Source organism: Oncorhynchus keta, chromosome 14, assembly GCF_023373465.1.
Source record: "Oncorhynchus keta strain PuntledgeMale-10-30-2019 chromosome 14, Oket_V2, whole genome shotgun sequence".
Classification (NCBI taxonomy): domain Eukaryota; kingdom Metazoa; phylum Chordata; class Actinopteri; order Salmoniformes; family Salmonidae; genus Oncorhynchus; species Oncorhynchus keta.
In genome coordinates, this window is record NC_068434.1 from 44181446 (window position 1) to 44201443 (window position 19998).

At 42.9% G+C, this 19998-nt stretch overlaps 2 protein-coding genes across 2 annotated transcripts; both read right to left on the reverse strand.

Moving 5' to 3' along the window:
* Positions 1–5040: 5040 nt before the first annotated feature.
* gadd45ga (growth arrest and DNA-damage-inducible, gamma a) lies at positions 5041–6795 on the reverse strand. Its single transcript, XM_035786191.2, has 4 exons — positions 6630–6795; positions 6409–6510; positions 6078–6288; positions 5041–5874 (listed from the first exon to the last, which is right to left on the reverse strand). Exons 1-4 carry the CDS (start codon positions 6686–6688, stop codon positions 5761–5763), a joined length of 486 nt encoding a protein of 161 aa, XP_035642084.1. The 5' UTR covers positions 6689–6795; the 3' UTR covers positions 5041–5760.
* Positions 6796–10587: 3792 nt separating this feature from the next.
* On the reverse strand, positions 10588–19290 carry creb3l3l (cAMP responsive element binding protein 3-like 3 like). The gene is made up of 10 exons (XM_035786192.2): positions 19122–19290; positions 17863–18000; positions 16646–17036; positions 15626–15732; positions 14447–14539; positions 13708–13814; positions 13428–13496; positions 13216–13300; positions 12476–12569; positions 10588–12238 (listed from the first exon to the last, which is right to left on the reverse strand). The coding sequence occupies exons 2-10, from the start codon at positions 17998–18000 to the stop codon at positions 11817–11819; spliced, it is 1506 nt and encodes a 501-aa protein (XP_035642085.1). The 5' UTR covers positions 19122–19290; the 3' UTR covers positions 10588–11816.
* Positions 19291–19998: the final 708 nt, after the last annotated feature.

Consider the following 19998-nt stretch of genomic DNA (forward strand, 5'->3'; position numbering starts at 1 on the left):
TAGTAGTTGCCTGCGAGGTTGTTTGATGTCGTTATGCCGTGTGCCTGTCCCACATCAGCCTGTTTGATATTTTCCTCATTTGCATTTTGATACCCCACAAACGTTATTGTTTGACGTACACTTTGGTTGGTGTTCTTAAAGGAAGGGGTGTACAACGACAACACATACAGTATGTCTACAAAACAGTGTACTTTCACGGAAATAGGGACGAGGCGTTTATTCACCAGAAATATCACACGTTTCACCCATTCCAAAACGTGATTACCATATGAAGAAGCCCCTGATGCAATGACTATGCAATGTTAAATAAATCCCCGTTGATGATTTTCATCAAGTTGAGAATGAACATCAGTTCTTGCATGATTAAACAAAGCCAAATGTGGGATTTTGCATTTAAACCAAATTAGCATGACAATAGGCCGACAGTCTCATGTGGATTTTCAGGTTTTGCTTAGCAAATCGGGTACGTTATTGCAGGGCTGGGAGACAATACTGCAGAACCGCCGTTTTGGGACCACTAATGAACGCTAGACCAAAAGACCTAGAGTATGTGTCCTCCTACCCAGGGGCCACAGTGAGGTTGTTAACTAATGGTCAAGTGAATGAGTGACTGTTGATCTTGGTCATCCTCCCTTCGGGTCAGAGACAGCTGTCTTACTGTGGCTGATCACAGGGCACTGAGCTAGCTACAGTCAGTCACTCTACAAAAGAGTTTCAGTGGAGGTGAACTCATCGCTGCCTGTTACTAACCTCCCCCAACCCAGATGTGCTGGGTCCATCCACCTCTACCTCTACTTATCCCCAGAGCCAGAGAGTGACACTGAAGAAAACTCTCCACCATGTTACCAGTGACACCAGGAAATCATTATTCCTTATCCAAAACAAGGAGCAGTGTGGCAGGCCAGAGCCCATATAAGTGATCTGTCAGTAAGCAGAAGCACCAGAGTAAAGCAGCTTCAGTCCAGTTTGAGACACATGCTTAGATTAGCAGCACATAACCAGCCCCAGCCAGCATGGAGCATGAGCTCATGGCATTAAACTAGGGGACAGGGGACAGTTGGAGGCACGTTGGCTGGCTTGGTGTCATCTGTCTGTTTGTGGTTAGTGTCAGGAAGGAGGAGCAGGGAGTGGGAAACTCTCTGTTCCTCTAGCCTGCCTGTCTGTCTGCCTGCCTGCCTGCCTGCTCCCAGATCTCTGTGTACTTTAGCCTAACTGATCTCACATGAATAGCATGACAACAGCAGTCAGTGAAGTTGGCTGAAGCACACATGGGAAAAACTGGTGCTGATCCTCTACCTTAACCAGGCATACATATCGGTATTACAGTTGGCCCATGTTGTGTGCAATGGTTTGGGATTGTTCTGAATACTAAACTGGAGCCTGTTATATGTCCAAAGCATGCAGAATGAACTTTTTTGAATTGGGACCGGTGAAATTAAGGATAAGCTTCCACACGGGGAGGGAGAACAGTGTCTGGGCTAGCCGTCTAACTGATAAACTCTCCATCTCCGGTTTACTCTCTCTCTCTCTCTCTCTCTCTCTGGATCACACTTTCATTTTCCCTCTTTGTCTATCTGAGCACAGATCTCAGCATAGACAGTCAGTATGTCTCTCTTAAGCCTTGTTTATACCTGTTGCTAACATGTGTCCTTTATCTTGATCTTATCCACATTCTAATCGTGCCCACATTGTAGCCATTGCATTTACACATGGTAGTAAAATGTGTCTCTTATCCGTACACTGTGTCCACATTGTCACCAGATATCCTGGTCCCTCCCTGCAAATGATTTAACAGATATTCTTTCAAAATAATATTGATTTATTTTAAGACATGTTGATGCCCCACGTCAATGGCGTCTCCTGTCAATGACTTTAGACCTTTAGATAATGATGATTTAAATGGTTTCACTGTCCAGATCTGTCTACACAAGATATCCAGACACGATGCGTTTCTGACTACCTCCAGAGGTGGTCAGGAAGATCTGATCACAATCAGATCACAATGTGTCTTTTAATCATCTACACACGCCTAGAAATGTGGGCTCAGTCAGAATGTGGACAAGATCAGGACAAAGGACTTTAGTAGCAGGTATAAACAGGCTTCTGACAAGGTCTGTTGCTGCAGGGAGCTTCGAGTGGAAGAGAACATCAGGCAACACGAGGAGGTGAACCTGTTCGTAAAACCACGAACACAGCATGTCTTTCTGTTTTCCAGCTGGAGCTCTATATTCAAACCAGAATAACCTTCTTCCCTCTCCACACTGGCCCCATGGTGCACCTGTAAAGAGACACGTTGTTTTTGTTCTGGGTACAAAGTTAAACTGGGTCGACTCGTGTAGAGAGACTCCATGCAGTTTCTCCACACAACCAGTAGCAGTGATCCTTTGTCTTCATTTCACATTGGTTTAGGTCAGTCTTGTTGAGATACAATCTCATTTCCGAGGAAGGTAGCTTATTGACCTATTGACCTAGGATCTGACATTTCATATTCTTTAGAGTCTATAAAGTTAGGGGAGGGGGGGGGGCATAGGCAAACATGGAATTGTTTTAAGATGGTCATGCTATGGATTGTTTAGCTATTTGATTTAGAATTTTAGGAATCCCAAAAATATATTTTAAAAATGATTTGATAGAATATTGATTTTGGCCATTACTACTAAAGCTCAAATAAATGTGTCCCGTGACACTTGTGGGAGCATAATAGAGCAAAATGGAGAACACCATGGTGTTTGTGAGAATATCCCCTTTCCACAGTGGGGTCCCATTAGTTTGTAGCCAAGTTGATTCGGATGCTCCAAACAGAAGTTGGCACATCGATGGTACCGACTTCAGACAAGTCTCCTTTGTGGGGGTCGTAGAGCAAAACAGGACTCTCCCCTTTCCATAGAGGAGTCATTAATAGCTTGCAAGCCAAACCGTTCGGACGCTACAGACGTTTACGTGAGAAGACCGATTTTCGGGATGTCTTACGGTCTGACAAACACCGCTCTAGCTCTGCCACCTTTCACCTCAGATGTAGAAGTGCGACACTGGCAGACGTGATGGATTGAGATGCAGCTGATATCTCTGGCTGACAGATTTTGATAGGTGTTGTTGTTGTTGTTGTTGTTGTTATGGTGCGTCACCGGCGCGTCAATCGACTCTACGGGGGTTAAAGTCAATTGTATATGGCCCCATGTAAACTAAGGCAAGGAGCTATCCAACAATTACCAATTGAATGCTACTGACCGAGGCAATGTTTAACTAACATACATTCAACATTTATATTTCTCCAAGATATGAGATTTATTTTATTTGGGGCATGACTGAAATAGTGCTTTTCATTTTTTTTTTTAAAGAAATATGTCAAGTGTGAGCAGTCAAGGAGCTGCTATTTCTGCGTATTTCTATATGGTGATAAAAGTTCAGACAAGTTGACTAAAGTCAAGGACTGGTGTGCTAGACTTTTGGCTTTAGTAATTATTGGCTTCAGGGCAAGGTGCAAAAGAAAGAAGGAAAAACCCCACATTCACTGGAAATAGTCTTGATAGAACACATTTTGGGGAGCAATTTGTTGCCAAGACTATTTCAAGGGAGAGTGTTTTTTTAATCAGACAGGGACCTGCACAGCAAGACACAACCAGCATCAGCAATATAGTCCGATTCTGCTTACATGAACACATTAAGACACTTCTTTGTTTTATGGACTCACTGGGTTATTTTGGGGGAGAATGTCTTTCAGTCATTGGTTTACACAGCATGATTATTTAGATTAACATACATCATTTTTGACTGCAAAACATATTGTCTTTTCAGTCTAGCAAAGAAATGTCGTGCTATAGTTGTTTCACTCCCCTTTAACTGAATGCACTTTCTGTAAATTGCTCGAGCCAATGCAGTGCAAATGTACAAGTACTACTCCTACACATTGGAGGGATTGCAGTGGCTGCCCAGTGCCTTCTAGTCCGGTGACTAATGGACAGGGGGAATTCCTATTGACTAGACTTCTATTCATCTCAACTCAGTTTAGCGGTCTTCTTCTCATAGAATAGCATGATGAGTGTTTACAGGAAGAGTGTGTGTGTGTGTGTGTGTGTGTGTGTGTGTGTGTGTGTGTGTGTGTGTGTGTGTGTGTGTGTGTGTGTTCCCCTTAACTCAGACTCTTTGATGTGGACGTGTTGACTGTCAGCTTAGGGCTTACACCACATCCACCTTTCCTCTGACCGCCTGAGCCCCTTTCCAACTCACAGCCCCCAGCCCGGACTTTCAAGACCATGTCAAGGCGTGTGGGTATGCATGTGTTACTGGAAAGACCACATGCATACACATGGTAATTACTAATAGCTGTGCTCACTTTCCCTTTTGAAGAAGTTTGAATATTTCCTTGGTTTGTGTAATGCTTTACGATAGTGTTTGTGCGCAAGAGCCATAGCATCTCGGAAACCTGTCACTCAGGATGTGCAAGTGTGCATTGCTGTTTCCTAACAGCGTGCAATCCCCTTCAGTGAAACAAAATGTGTGCAACTGTACTTCATGATTTATTAAGAAAATCCAGTTTAGCACACTTCCCCGGTTACACACACACCACCAGCCCCCTCGCTGACAGTGCAGAAGCCATGCTCTGGAGACAAAGAGAGCCCTCTAAAGCACAGGCTCCTAGCCCCTCTTCTCCAGCCCGCCCCCGTCTCTGGCCCCCCCAGCCCTGGTTGCTGGCTCCTGCGGTTGTGCAAGCTGTTGCAGTAAGCAGCTGGTGTATGGGTGAGGAAAGGTCACTGCTTGCCTGCCTGAAAAAGCTTGTGTCTGAACCGCTGGTGTTGCAACTACCTCCTACCTGTCACCCAGTTATTCTTACTCTCTCCGTCAACCCCCCCCCCCTTTGAGGTTCTTTGTGCCACACTTCCTGCCTCACCTATCTCCAATCAGATGCCACTCTGCAGCAGGTTCATCCTATCAGATTCCACTCCATCAGAGACAGGGTCAAGTGAGTGCAAACTGCGCATCACTGGAGATTGCTGCACAGAACAATTTTTTTTTTTTTCAAATCACAGCATAGAACTTGGGTAAAGTTTAAAGCATTTATTAAGAAATTGTGTAAAATGTGTTTACAGTTTCATAACAAACAGAATGGCAGTAAAATAATCAATACAATTCATAGTCCAACAAATTGATGTTTGCCAAGTTCATTCAGTGGTAGGCCATAAGAACAGCTTGCATCATTTTAAGAAAGTTATTGTCTCTGAGTTTCAATCCGAGCACTCCCCAGTGTCTTTGTAAAACTTAAAAAATGAAGTCCAATATTTTCCTTTCTCTTCTGAGAACCTTTTTGAAGTCTGTCTTCTTCCACATCTCTTTCTGCTACAACAAAACCACCTCACATCCAGCCATGTTTCACACTTTCACAAGTCCACCTCCTCCTCCCTCCTCCTCTCTCTTTCTCTGACCATCCCCTCAGTTCACCCCTAACTCTTGACCTTAGCCAGGGCAGCTATAGGGTCATGACCTGTCTCCGTGTACTTCAGAGTTCATTCCAGTTCAAGTCCCTATCCTGATCTGGGATTTCATGACATGACATGGGCCCAGTCCACATACACCTGGGCCAGTCCACATGAGTAATCCAGAACCACACTGCCTTCCCACACTGCACTCTGGGTCCTTGGTTACAGCCACAGCCTTATATTCCAATAGACAGGCAGGCTTCAAACCCTGAGGTTTCCGATTTATTTGATGCTTTCTTCGTCATCTTCATCATCGTCAAATGAAGCATGCAGAGGGTGTAGTTGTTCAGCGTTCAGGGAGGGTGATGGTGGGAACCCAGTCATACACACTGCGGCTCTCCTCACAGAACAGATGCAGTTTGTCCAAAGCAGGGTCTTTCCACGACTCAGCACCAGGGCTCTGTGAGGACGAGAGAGGGAGCAGGAATTAGAATCATGACAAACACATCAGATAGACAGCTACTCTATATCATCTAGAATTAGATTGAATGAGTGACATGCTTATTGCTTTGTCAGCGCTCAGGGCGGCCACTATCAGCAAGAGCTATGGGTAAAACATGCTGACTGGATGACTCGTGATCAAGCATGTAGACCAGGACGTACCGTGACAAGAATGCAATGGGCGTCCTTGGGTTCCCCAGTTTCGTCCGTGCCCACGAGGTCAGCCAGGCGCTCGATATCGTTTACGCGCACCACGTTGATGTCGTTATCGAAGCAGAAAGCCTGGATGAGGGTGAAGTGGATCTGGAGCGCGATGTCGCATTCGTACTCCTCGTCTGTCGCCAGAACGCAGAATGCCACATTGTCTGCGTCACTGTTGAAATAAACATGAGAGGCAGTTTAGAAGCGGGTCCTATTCTGTAATTGTACACTACGCCATACATCGGAGCATGAATACTTAGTGCATGACAAAAACAATTAGGAGTGTACTTACACATTCATAACTTTGGCAGACTCGTAGACTCCCACCGTAAGATAGTCCTGTTTCTTTGCAGACACCAACAGCTCCTCCAGGGCCGTGCCTGCAATTTGCAGTCTGAAGAGAAAAATATATATTATTAATCTCTGCACACTGTCATTACATAGTAACACAGTATCAAAAGGTTCCAACTGCAGTAGGTTTGCATTCTTTTGTAAAATGTGTAGGCTATTTACCTATCGGTGGTATCGAGTGCGCTCTCCTGTCCACGGATCTCTTCCAGTTCCAGAGTCATGATTATAATCCAAGTGTATATCGGGCTTGTTCAATAATTGATAGATAGATACAGGCTTACAATTCACCGGCAGCTCTTGCGTTATTCTGGGCTCTAGCAGCGTTGCAGTTGTTATATAGCAGGTCAGCGGAGTTTCTCGGCAAGAGGCGTGGTTTTCCCCCGCTGACGGTTGTGATTGGCTTTGGGTATGTGCGGAGCCAAATGTCCCTGTGTGTTACAGTTGCGCTTGTTGACAACCCCACGTGGGGCAGGATTACAATATCACAAGAAATCCCCCCCACCTTCATTGACTTTTGCCTTGGCTCGCTGCCAACATCCAACATCAGCACTGTGCAAAACTGAAATTTCCCCTTTTATATCAATTTGAAAACACCTCACAGAAAACAGGCTATGGGGCGCAGACTTGAAACTAATGAAACTTGCAGAACTGAATAAAGCTCCCAACCTGTACTCTTTGTTCAGTTACGGTATTAAAATTGACATGCACTCACTGGGCATGTGAAGCCTACATTGTATTGTCTCTTATAAGACAAAATGGAGGTCATGCATAATTCGTTTCTTTAGGGCTGTTTAGTATTGATAGGTAATAATGCCTTATTGGTTTGCAATTGATCCAATACCAAAAGTTGTAAAGGCTTTTGGTATCTGGGCTACTTGCAGCAACGTTAAACATAAAATGTGTGCCTTATCTATTTTCCCAAATGTGTTATTGGTTCCAATACGTATCTGAGCAGCCAAGTGAAAGACGTTTTTTTTGTTCGTTTTTTTACGGAGAAATGACAAGCGGAAGAGAACAGCTTGCACGCGGCACACGCCAGTGTTTTGCATCTGAGGCGCAAGAACATAATTGCCCGTCTTGGCGCGTGGCGATTTATCGCCAAGACAACAGCCGCTGTCAGAATAATGGCGCGTGCCCCACCTGCCTCCTGTTCTTTCAGGATGAGAGTGGGGGCGGGGGGAAGTGGGGCCGGGGGGGAGTCAGGGTGTGTGTGTAACTGCAACAGCTACTGCAACAGCTGCGGACAGATGCACGTGCTCACTAAAGCCTCGTTCTTACCTGGTTCTAAACATGCTTCCTTTGTTCTTATCTTGTCCACATTCTGATTGTGCCCACATTTTCAGAAATATGTGCACATGGTACTAAAATGTGTCTCTTATCCGTACACTGTGCCCAACATTGTGACCACATTGTGACCCACATCCTGGTCCCTCCCTGTATGCAAATTATTTGACAGCTTTTCTTACAAAATAATATTTATTTATTTATTTTAAGACACCTATTGATGCCATAAGTCAATTGTGCCACCCCTCAATGATTGTAGAAGGTGGATAATGATTATTTAAATGGTTTCACTGTCCATATCCGTCTTCACTTGTAAGCGAAGGTGGTCAGGCAAGATCTAATCACAATCAGACCACAGTGTGTTTTTTTAATTGCACAAATGTGTCTTTTAATTGTCTAAACCTGTCTGGACATGTGGGAAAAATCAGAATGAAAACAAAATCAGGACAAAGGATGCATGTTAGAACCAGGTATAAACAGGGATTTGGAGTGGTGCGGGCTGGCCCTTTCACTCTTTTATCATTCTGATGAATGGTTTTGATTGATACGTCTGACAGCTCGTTGAAAGATTCGACATACTAGCTCATTAACAGTTATCAACTATTTGTCTGCTATCCACACTCCCTTTTTACTCATCTGTCAGAGTCGCCTATGAATAACGACTTGATAGGCCATCTCATGAACTATTAGCTCTGGCCTAGGCTACTCAGCACTGAAATTGGAATTGGAATACAATTCATGGCCAATCCTATAGGTACTTCACTCTACTAGGACTAACAATAGAAAGTTAGATAATACATATGATTGTGAAACTTGTTATAATACAGTGACTATTACTAGATCTGATACAGGCCTTACAATAGGCCTACATAGGCAGGCACAATTTAAAACAGTGTTGCCCCTTCGTCAAAGGATGGCTAAAACAGTTGAGCCCTACACGGGCATGAATTTTAAGCCCTACCCATGCCCGTGACTTTAAGGCCCTACCCTACCAAGACCGGATTGCTTCTGCCAAATTTAAGGCCTGGCCCTGCCCTGCCAGACGCTCTAAATCAGAAATAACTTCCTCCATGAGTATATCCATAAACTGCTCCGATCTGTCTGTCACTCGCTCCCTGCGCACAACTCACTCTGCATGCACTCTGCTCATGGCTGCTCTGAGTCTGTGAGTTTCCATAGCAACAGGCTCTGCTTGGGCTGCTCTGCTCAATGAAGAGACATGAGACGGCAGTTAGCTGTCAGCTACTTTTCGTCACCCTAAACTCTGACAAAACTCAAGGAACATTATTATTTTCTGTGAGATAATCTCTCCTGTTGTATATTTGACGAGGTTTATGTGCTTCTGACACCATGTTGTGATCTTAGTCAGATATCACTGTACTACACAGCAAAGCACAAGCAAATGGCTCAACTACAAAATGTTAGCGATCAATTCAATTATACCCGAGCCCTGCCTGTAGCCTAGTTATTGATGAAATAAACTGGCCCTACCATGCCCTAACCCTCATATGTCAGGGCTGTCAGGCTCCAATCGGGTAGCAGAGCTCTTACAAAACTGTGCAGAAGTCGCCACCCGGTGGTAGTAAATGAGAATGACCTTTACCCTACATTGCCAGACATAGAGTTGTTGAATAACAAAGACTCATGATGACTCTATTATGAGTCATTTATTCCTTATAGAAGGTGGTGACCATGTGCTGTTATTCACTCTTCTGTTGTAAGTGATGAATCAATGATGCTATCACACACTATCCTATACTTCCATCCACCCCTCCAACCACTCAAATATTCCAGCATCTATCAACATACCTTCTTCTTCACTCCATCCCTTTCGACATGCATCCCATCTTTGAAACATGTGAAGTACAATTGTTTAAAATGAGGGGCCCAGATCTGCTAGCCTGGCCCCAGATCTGTTTGTGCTCTTGCACTCTACAGTCAAAGTGCACTAAAACTTGCTCAATTTTGGTATGACAATGAGTGACAGGGATTGTTTTGGCATGATAGCACAGACTGGCACTCAGGCTAACAATTTGCAGATGTCTGAACACATTTATACTATTCAAAAATTGCATGTAATTGTAGTATGCAGAGGACTGATGGAGGTGGAATTGAATGTCTAACTGTTAGACCCAATGGCTGTCAATTCCCTATTTACTAAAACAAAAACTTAACCAACTTATAAGAGGAAGTCGTCAATGTTAGTTAAAAACCCTAATTTATTTAGAAGACATTTGACATTGAGCTTTGCAGCCCGGGTGTCTCCTCCTGCCTCCACGCAGGCTTGTGCTGCTGCGGACTGGGTGGGCTGAGAAGCCTCTACCTCTACCATTTTGATGGATGATACCAAATGAGCATCTTGCTCAGCTTCTATAGCTTGCAGTGGCCATGACTTTCATAACATTTCCATGATGACCCAATAATGTAGCCTATATTTTAACAAACCTATCTCATGAGACGGAAATAACCTCATACCTCAAGTAATTGACTTCAAAACGAAGAAACCATTTCCATGAGCATTTTGTATTGAAGATTGCCAACTAAACTTGAGCAAAACATGGTTTACACAACTAGACCATTTCTTGTTTTTGATTTAACCGATTTGGAAGACCAGGTGTGATGAATTTAGTCCATCACTGGCCTAAGTGCGACACTTCAGGAACAGAGTTGCCAACCTATGAACTAGACCTTGGGAAAATCCCCAGAAAAACATATAGCTAGATCTAACAAACTGTGGTAACACCAATTTCTGCACAAAGAAACAGCACACATTGTAAGCAATATTTGAGCACCATGGACAGTAGCACCAAACTCATGACAATCCTTAATAAAACCATTTTTTTTTAAAAAAGGGACTTTTAATAGTGAAGTTTAATGTCATACATTAATTGTTAAAAATGAACATTACAATCATTCCAGCCTATTTACATTCCAATTTCGGACTATGGCATATCAGTGCTTCTTTTCAACATGATTAATCTACATCTAAATCTCTTCTTTGACTTATCAAAAATAACAAAGAGTTCCAATACCATTTAGATTTTATAATTCACTGAACTGAAGAAAAAAAGACAACAAAAATGCCTCACTGAATGAACTGACAGGTCATTACACTTGAGTATAGTTATACTGCAACAATGAATTAACATAGCTAATAGATTTTTGAAAAAAAAAATGTTCACCTCTCCATATGACATACACTTAAAAAGATGTCCAGAGGTTTACAGGGGTAAACATACTGTAGGTCCAGAGAGAGAACCACTGGATAAAGGACTCAAACAGCTCCTACCTAAAAAGGTCAAAACTAGTCACAGTTCCGTCACTGGCACTGGAAAATGGGGACTAATTCCAGAGCACTCCCATTTTCAGTCGTTTACATTTGTCAACAAGCTAAAAGCAAAACAAAGAAAATACAAAAGAAAGCATGAAAACCCTTGTTACAAGGAAAATACCAAGAGATGTCCACAAAATCCAAATGGCCAAATGTCCTGCAATGTCTAAAGCAGAGTATACAGACAGATCAACCACTAAGCTAGCATCATGAGTATACATTTACACTATGGATGCTGAATGTGCAAAGTAAACAAGCAAGAGGACTAGACATGCGCTATGAAAGGAATTGGTCATTCGCTAGCAAAGTGCTTAGCAACTAGACCCGTTGGAGACACGAAAACACAGATGGCAAGAACTAATCATTTTGTTTTTCAAGAGAGAATGTGTTTTAAAGTCTTCAGCAGTCAAGCGATTTCAACAGATGACTATTCCCTTTCATAGTGTACTTCACCCCCCTCCCGATGAGAGGCTAGCGCATAACAATGGAAATCTCAGTAGTCCATTCTACCACTGGAACGGAACATCAGAACAAAGTGCTCAAAGAGGAACAGTAGTATCACCAGGAGAAGGAGGAACAGATAGAGGATTACTGTCATAACAGAACATCTACTACCCTTTTCCCACCGGGTTTCAATCAACATTATCAATAACAACTGAAACCTTTGATTCGCCCCCTTCATCCTAGCCCGCTTCCTCCCTCTGTTAGTTGATTCAAATCTGGCTCTTATCTGTCTACATCTCATCCGAGCGGTGTTGCTGTATAATGATGGACGTTGGCTTCCTGTCGATCCAGTTTTCCTTGGTCCCTGGAACCTCGTAGGCCACAGGCGTTCCCACTGGATCTCTGGATCCCTCCTGCAGGCCCCCGGGCCCAGACCCCGGCTTCAGCTCGTTTTGACCTGGTTTGGGGAAGTCTGCAGACGAGTTGCTGTTGACTCCGCTCTCCGTTTCCGACTGCTCCACCTTCTGGTAGTCCGGTGTGTGGTTCTGGCCTCCAGTGAACATTGCCTTGGGGTTCTCTACCTTGGCCACTAGGAGGAGGCTGAGAGGGGGCGGCTCAGCGCTGTCAGTTTCCTCCACAGGCTCAGAGTAAGCCAAGGGCAAGGGGTCTGGGGTGTCATCAACAGCCACGGAACGCAAGGTCCTGGACACAACTACAGTTCAAAGGGAAAAGGCTTTTTAACATATTCTGCATTCTTACACAATGTTTCATACAGCACCTTAACTGGAAGAGACAGGAAATATTTGTGAACAATTTTAGATGTGATTTATTGTTGTATACATAGCTATTCTTTGTGCTCTAAATGAATGTTGTTTTCAACAGAATAACATGTTATTCATAGTTTAGACATAGCCTTAGCATTTCAGACGACACTTCTCTCCTGACTTACCGGAAGAGGGGGTGTATATCTCCTTCTGTCCAGGGCTGCGGCCAAACGGGTTGACAGAGGGGAAGATGATGAGGCAGAAAGACAGCAGGAACACCTGAGCAGAGAAGAGAAAAAAAAGCATAAGAAAGTTGTTGTGGTGTGTGCGACCCAGATTTACAAACCCAGTAGATGAGGTACATCGGTCAACAAAGATGAACGCAAAAAGTATTTTACTGTGTAATTTAAAAAATATATATATTCAATTTGTTTTTCTATGCTAAAGTAACCTTGTTTTGTATAAGAAATATAATTCTCATCATTACGGACCCAAGCAGCACTCGTCTTTTGTTAACCGAAGCGGAAGTACTTGTTGGTTTATGTTTCCAACATACCATTGTTTGGCAGTGGGACAAAATAATGGGTAGTCAAAGTTGTGTTGGCCTCAATAGAACACTTACATAAAATACACTAGTACAGTACAGGCAGGCACTCCTTGAGCACCATATGAAACCACAAGCAAGCCTCAATCAGGGTCGGGCTATCATGTCCCAAACAGTTGAAGCTATAAAAATGTCAACACAGGCTGAGCTGGCAACCTGAAAGAGCAGGATGTAGCACCCACCATGTTAAAGTTGAACTTCAATTTGAAAAAGGTTGACAACCAAAATGTCAACAAGATACATCTGCAGACGTAAACTTGTATGTGGGAGTCCATCAGTACTAGTTTTGCTACTAGATCTACTCTGTATTAGTCCTCTTACCATGACACAGGTGCTGGTGGTGGTTGTCTTCATGGTTGACATCTTCATCATGGACTGCAATTTCCTTAGCTGCTCTATCAGAGACCTAGACAGGGGAGAATAATAATACCCATTGGACATTTTCTCAATATTAGTCTACAAACGTTCATTCTCTGATACTCATCATAACAACATTCATTCCATTAATCATGATAACAGCAGTGGTGTCTTACATGTTTTGTTTCTGCAGTTGTTGGACCTTCTTCTGCAGCTCCTGGTTGTGAGCGGTGCAGATGGAAACCCTAGGCACCAATCAGCAATGACTCAGTCAATCAACCAATCAAACTCTACTTAACACAGACACACAAACACCTTTTGACCCGACGAAGACATAACAGGCTAAACATTGGTGAAGTGAAATGGTGAAATCAATCATGCGATGACTAATACTTTATTAGTAGTGTGTGCTGGCTTTCAATTCATTTTCAGAGATCTCGCCATTCGTTCTCTCACCTGTTCTCCAGGCCGTCCACGTACACCTTCTTCTTCTTCCTACTCTCCTGGGCCGACTGCTTGTTGCGGATTTTCCTCCTCACCCTCTTCAGGGTCCTCTCCTCCGCCTGCGACAAAGACAGAGGAGGAATGGTTACCCATCACATGCTTGACATGATTGAGCGGATAGTACACAGTGCTGAGGAGAAGTCTGCCGTCACACTGCTGGAGCCAAACAAGCTATCTGGGACGGTTTCTCATTTGGTTTGATTGGAAGTGATTCTGCAGGGTTTTATTTATTTTTTTCTCATTTTGAAAAAGGGTCAACAAATAATTACGCTGTAGTCAAACGTGCGTGCAGGAGAGATGTCTATTATTTAATAGACATTTTCTGTCCGCTGGCCAAATATGAAACATAGATTAGAGGAGGCTGGTGAGAATGGGCTCATTGTAATGGAATAGAGTCAAACGTGTTTCCATATGTTTGATACCATTCCATTTATTCCATTTCAGCCATTACAATGAGCCCATCCTCCTATGGCTCCTCCCACCAGCCTCATATGATAGATTTTGCCTTCATAATAGCAAGCTCAACACTCTAAAGTAGCAACAAATTGGGTAGATTGTGTCACACCCTCCCTGGCTGTCATTTTTTAAGGGGTGCTCCCTGAATGCCAATTAGCTCAATGTTTGCAATGGTTTCTAGGTTGGTCTCCAGCGCGTCAACAAGTATTTGTAATAAATCAATGGAGAAAATGACCTTAGTAAGAGGCATGCAGGACGGTATGGTTGCTCCTTCCTTAGTGAGAAGTCTCCTTTCCTCATCAGTCAGAACAATCTCCTTGAACTGGAACTAAAGGGAAGAAAAACATTTTGATTTTTTTAATGAGATGTGCTGAAGATCTGCTCAAGGCCACACGTACACCACTTTGCCACAAAGATTATGTCTTGTGAGATTACATTTTGTTCATGTCCTCCAGGGATAATAACTAGCAGCCGCGGGCCGATTATGTTCTCGAGCGGCTGGTCAGGGGGCCAGAACATAATTACAAATCATTTGCTGAATCTACTAGTTAAATGATCCCTGGAGTACATTAACAAAATGTTCGCACACATTATCTTATTATTTGACCCTGCTGGTCATCTATGAACATTTGAACACTCTGGCCTTAATGGTCATGTACTCTTATAAAATCGGAATCCGGCACAGCCAGAAGAGGACTGTCCACCCCTCAGTGCCTGGTTCCTCTAGATTTCTTCCTAGGTTTCTTAGCCACTGTTCTCTCTACATCTGCATTGCTTGCTTGCTTGATGTTTGGGGTTTTTAGGCTGGGTTTCTGGCTAAGCACTTTCTGACATCTGCAGATGTAAAAAGGGCTTTATAAATACATTTGAATGATTGAGACTGAAAATTGACCACAAGGCCAAACAGATATTTGACTAAAACATTTCAAACCATGCTTACATTTGTATACAATCTCTCTGTTATGCGTGGGAATACTTGGAAACAGATTTTCAAAATTAAAATAACTTTGATACAATTTCCTGGTGTTGTTACAGTTTTAAATAGTTGTTCATGTTGGGGGGGGGGGCAAATAAAACCACCCACAGGCCAAATTCAGCCAGTCGGTTGGGGAACCCTGGTGTACTCAAATAATGTACAATCAATGCCATTCTTACTAAAACAATGAGTTTGGCAATAAGTTTAATGGTGAAACTGCCACTTCCATTTGCGATACTACACCAAAGAAGTTACTGCAAACAGACATGCGATACAACAGGATATGTACTGCCATTGTTTTTTGTACCACATTGGGCAAGGCTCCTCGCCTCCTCTTCGTCAACAAAACAAAAACAGCCTTTCCGGATGACATCTTCCGAGACTTGATCATCTTGTTTCCTCGTCTATAATATATTCATTTGATTATGTGAAACTTACCAGGTCAGCTTTGTTGTTCTGTGTAGAGTCCTCTATGGCGAGAGAACAGGGAAGTTCTTCACTTGAATAGATCTGTTCCACTTCCATCCCCTCACTGTCCAGGTCGTCTGATGAACAGGAGAGCGCAAAAACACAACATATTCATTTTTTTCTGTTCACATGAACAGTAAAGTTCTCACACCTTACTAGGTGTCTAGTGACTGGACTCAAAATCTGCTAGACTTAATCCCCAAAACATAGAAGAGATAGCTGGAATTAGGTGGTGCGAGTCTAACTGATCTTTATAGTTTTAATGGGAATATTTAAGATGAATAAAGTTCATATTCAGTTAAGAGTGATTAACACAATACTTAACATATTTAAGTTTTCGCTTTTCTGTAATACACATGATTTCCAGTGTTCTGTTAAAGTAAGGTTCTGTTGATAGGGATAGACACCAGACTGGAGGTACAAGGACAGAGGACAGATTATTATTGTATTCTGTGAAACTGTGATTCTGTAGCAGCTGACAACATTACTGCATTCGATTTTGACTTCCTAAAAGGCTCTCAGCTGGCGCTTACAGACCACTTGGTACCGTCTGATTACAATTAAAAATGGCATGTCTCCAAGAGGCCAGCTAGACATTTTCTCTGCTTCTGTTCTGGAGGTGTCTCCCTGCCTGTTGCAACTTGTAATAAACCAGATTGATTTCGGATAGATTTGATCAACGACTGCTCTCCTTTTGTTTCACCTGGAAATTCCCCATTACAATAGTTGATTGGCTGGTGTGCTACATTATTCACGATTCATGACCAGCTGGGCTAGTGTGTGTGTGTTGTGTACGGTCACACCTGGGAACCTCTTCATTTGCAAAGCCACCCTAAAATTAGTCTACAGTTAGCCTGTAGACGCTCAAACTACCAACAAACTATCCAATTAGTTGAATTGTCAAGAGCCAATTTGATGTCATGCAACTATTCATACCACCCAAAGCTATGAACCTGCTAGACAAGTATAAAGGTCTAGATCAACATTTACCCAGATCAATAAAGACATCCATGTCAGGCTTCTCAGCCCTCACACTCTGTAGAGCATTCATGTCTCCTCCCTGAAGTAGAGAATAGCTGTGGTCCGTTTGCACAGCCAGGGCTTCAGGGCTCTCAGCCTGGAGCTCCAGGGCCATCAGGGGACTGTCGGAGTAGCCCGGGCTTGGCTGGGAGTACCCTGGGCTGGGTGCGGTATCACTGTCACTCCCCTGGGGGCTGGGACAGGCCAGGAAGTTCTGTCCAACTACGCCCCCAGTGCTGCTGTCATCAGAGATGCCGCTGTCGCTGCCCAGTGGAGAGTGTGAAGCACACGAGGCAGCCATGTTGTCTTCTCCCTCCAGCAGGCTGGACAGGAAGTCCTCAGTGTCCATGCCTGTCAGCATCTACAACAAACACAGCAGGATGTTGGTGTCCATTCAATGACTGTTTATTCCACAAAGAGAAAATGTGAAAAATTGTTATTCTGCTTTAAAGTAAGTAAGTAGTGTTGAGCAATTAGTGCTTTTCGAAGTCGTTTCGGTCGATTATAAAAAGATAATCAGGGTTTTCGATGTTGATATTTTTTTAAATATTAAATGCACTTTGCATTATGTGGGTTGAATGCTGTAACACTTTATAAAATAATGAATAAAAGTCCCATGATGGTAGTGGTTGCCCATTACTGCTTATCACATGAATCCATCATTTAGTCAAATTACTTTACATTAATAAAATATTTTTTAATTACTATTATTTCATATCCAAGTCATCATCTCATCTCTATAGCGCTGCTGCCTATGCTGTCTGACAAAATCACTATTTTAGTAGATCAAAGTAAATATGACTTCTGAATACCAACTGTCAATTACTTAGATAATGTATTTTCATGCTCATGAAGGAACTGCTTTATATCCCTGTCGATCGCACGTTCTCTCAGTCTCTGTGTCTGCTCCGTTCAGACCAGACAAGTTTAAGCAGGCGCGCAATGGATTATGGTTATTGTAGTTAATTACTAGGGTACAGTTAGTTGTTAAAAAAAAATCTAAAAAATAACTGATATTTCAGTTAATCGCTCAGCACTATAAGGAAGTTTATCACATTATTGATGTAAAATAAAATAAATGATTCTGCTTTACTAGGTTAATGGTTCGTTCCCTGACAATTACAAAACTCTATTAGCCTATTGGTTAGCAAACATAAAACAGTGTTATTCCTAAGTGGGAGACATACATCTTGCTCGGCGAGCCAGTTTTCTAGCCCATTCCCATCTGTGAAAAAGGGATCGTCGGCTCCAGTCTCTCCATACTGGCACAGGATCCCCAGAAGATCCACTCCATCCATATCAGGAAGATCCTCAGTGACTGACATCTGGGAAAACAGAATCAGCAATGTCACCATTACAATCAGGAAATATAAGACTTTGGTTTGGGGGCAGGTTCAGTTCAATGATGTGTGATAAGATACTTTTGACTGAACTCATTCTTGTTCAAATAAAAAGGCAAATATATAGGAATATCCTACCCAATAACTGTATGTTTCATTTTAAATTCTCTAACATGTCAATTCTGGACATGAGAAATTCTGGAGAGAGACTAAAGTGAGAATTGACACCAGTCACTAGTGTTCGGCAGCCCCCACCCAGTATACAGCTGCGCGCTCCCATCAATGACCTCATTCTTATACATCGCCCCGCCCACTTCCCCCTTTGTCACATGAGAAGCAACAAAACAAGAAAGTCTACCTGCCGCGTTCATATGCAAGTCGGAACTAAGAAACTCGGAAAGGTCCGATTTGCTGATTCGTTGAACGCGGAAGGCGAATAAATACAACCAGTTAGCAAGTCGGAGATTTCCGAGTTTCCTAATTCAGACTAGTATATGAACGCGGCATAAAATGTTCGTGATAATATTGCACTTCAAATCTGGATGAAGTACTCACATTTGATATGAACTGTTGCTGCGAAAAATCGAGCTCACAAATAAATGTAAACCAGTTTGTGCTCAGTAGGCCAATGGTTAGTTAGCAAGCTTGCTTGGTAACAGCCAGATACATTGTTGCCGGCCTAGTTTATCTAGCTTTCGTTAACTACAAGAAAGAGCATTGTTATCATAGAAACATAATGTACTGACAGTGCAGACACAAGGGTTAGTAGGTAACGTTAGGCTAGTTAGTTAGCTAATCAAGAGTTCGCTTGCCATACACAACACAACTGCATAGTTGACTAGCCAATGCATGTTCCATGACCTACCAAATTTGACAAATAACTGAACATAGCATTTCCATAAAATATAAAGAATCGATGGTCATAAACTGCACACCACGGCTTTACACATGTTTAAACTGACAGCAGCTAACGTTATAACGTTAATAATGTGCCATCACGACAGATTCATCTGTGCAAATATTGCTGAGGGCGTGGTCGTTGTTGTATGTGTTCGTTTATTAATAAAAGAAATAGCATTCATTTATCATGTCTCAAATATACTTACCTTTCTCAGTATACTGCCTGACAAGTTGCAATAGCATTCGAGTGAATCAGTGAAGCTATATTCGTTTTCTATTCGCCGTTACTGTATGTAGAGTACACTCTCAAGTATGACTACTCTCTTTTCCTGATGAAATCACCTTGCAGTTCCAACAAGACAGAAATTGCGTCATCACGTATCGACGAGTCAGCATGCGCAATATTAGTCCATTATGGGAAATGTAGTATAGTGTGTGCAATACAGTATGATCACAGTACACAGACTCAAACAATACTAAACCATGAATCAAAGGCATCACAAATGGATGAGGTTTACTGCTTGTGAAAATGTATTCTTGATAGGATATAATGGCATTTTCTCTCATACATCTCTCGTACATCTTTGATATGTTTGTTTCTTCAGAAAATATTGAGCTGCACGAAGAGAGACATACTGAGACGAGGGCACGACAAAGCCTATTTCGCCTCAGGAGACTGAAAAGATTTGGCATGGGTCCTCAGATCCTCAAAAGGTTCTAGAGGTGCATCATCGAGAGCATCCTGACTGGTTGCATCACGGCAACTGCTCGGCCTCCGTCCGCAAGGCACTACAAAGGGTAGTGCGTACAGCCCAGTACATCACTGGGGCCAAGCTTCCTGCCATCCAGGACCTCTATATCAGGCGGTGTCAGAGGAAGGCCCTAAAAATAGTCAAATACTCCGGCCACCATAGTTATCGAATGTTCTCTCTGCTACCACACGGCAAGCGGTACCGGAGCACCAAGTCTAGGTCCAAAAGCCTTAACAGCTTCTACCCCCAAGCCATAAGATTCCTGAACAGCTAATCAAAGGTCTACCCAGACCCCTCTTTTACACTGCTGCTACTCTCTGTTTATTATCTA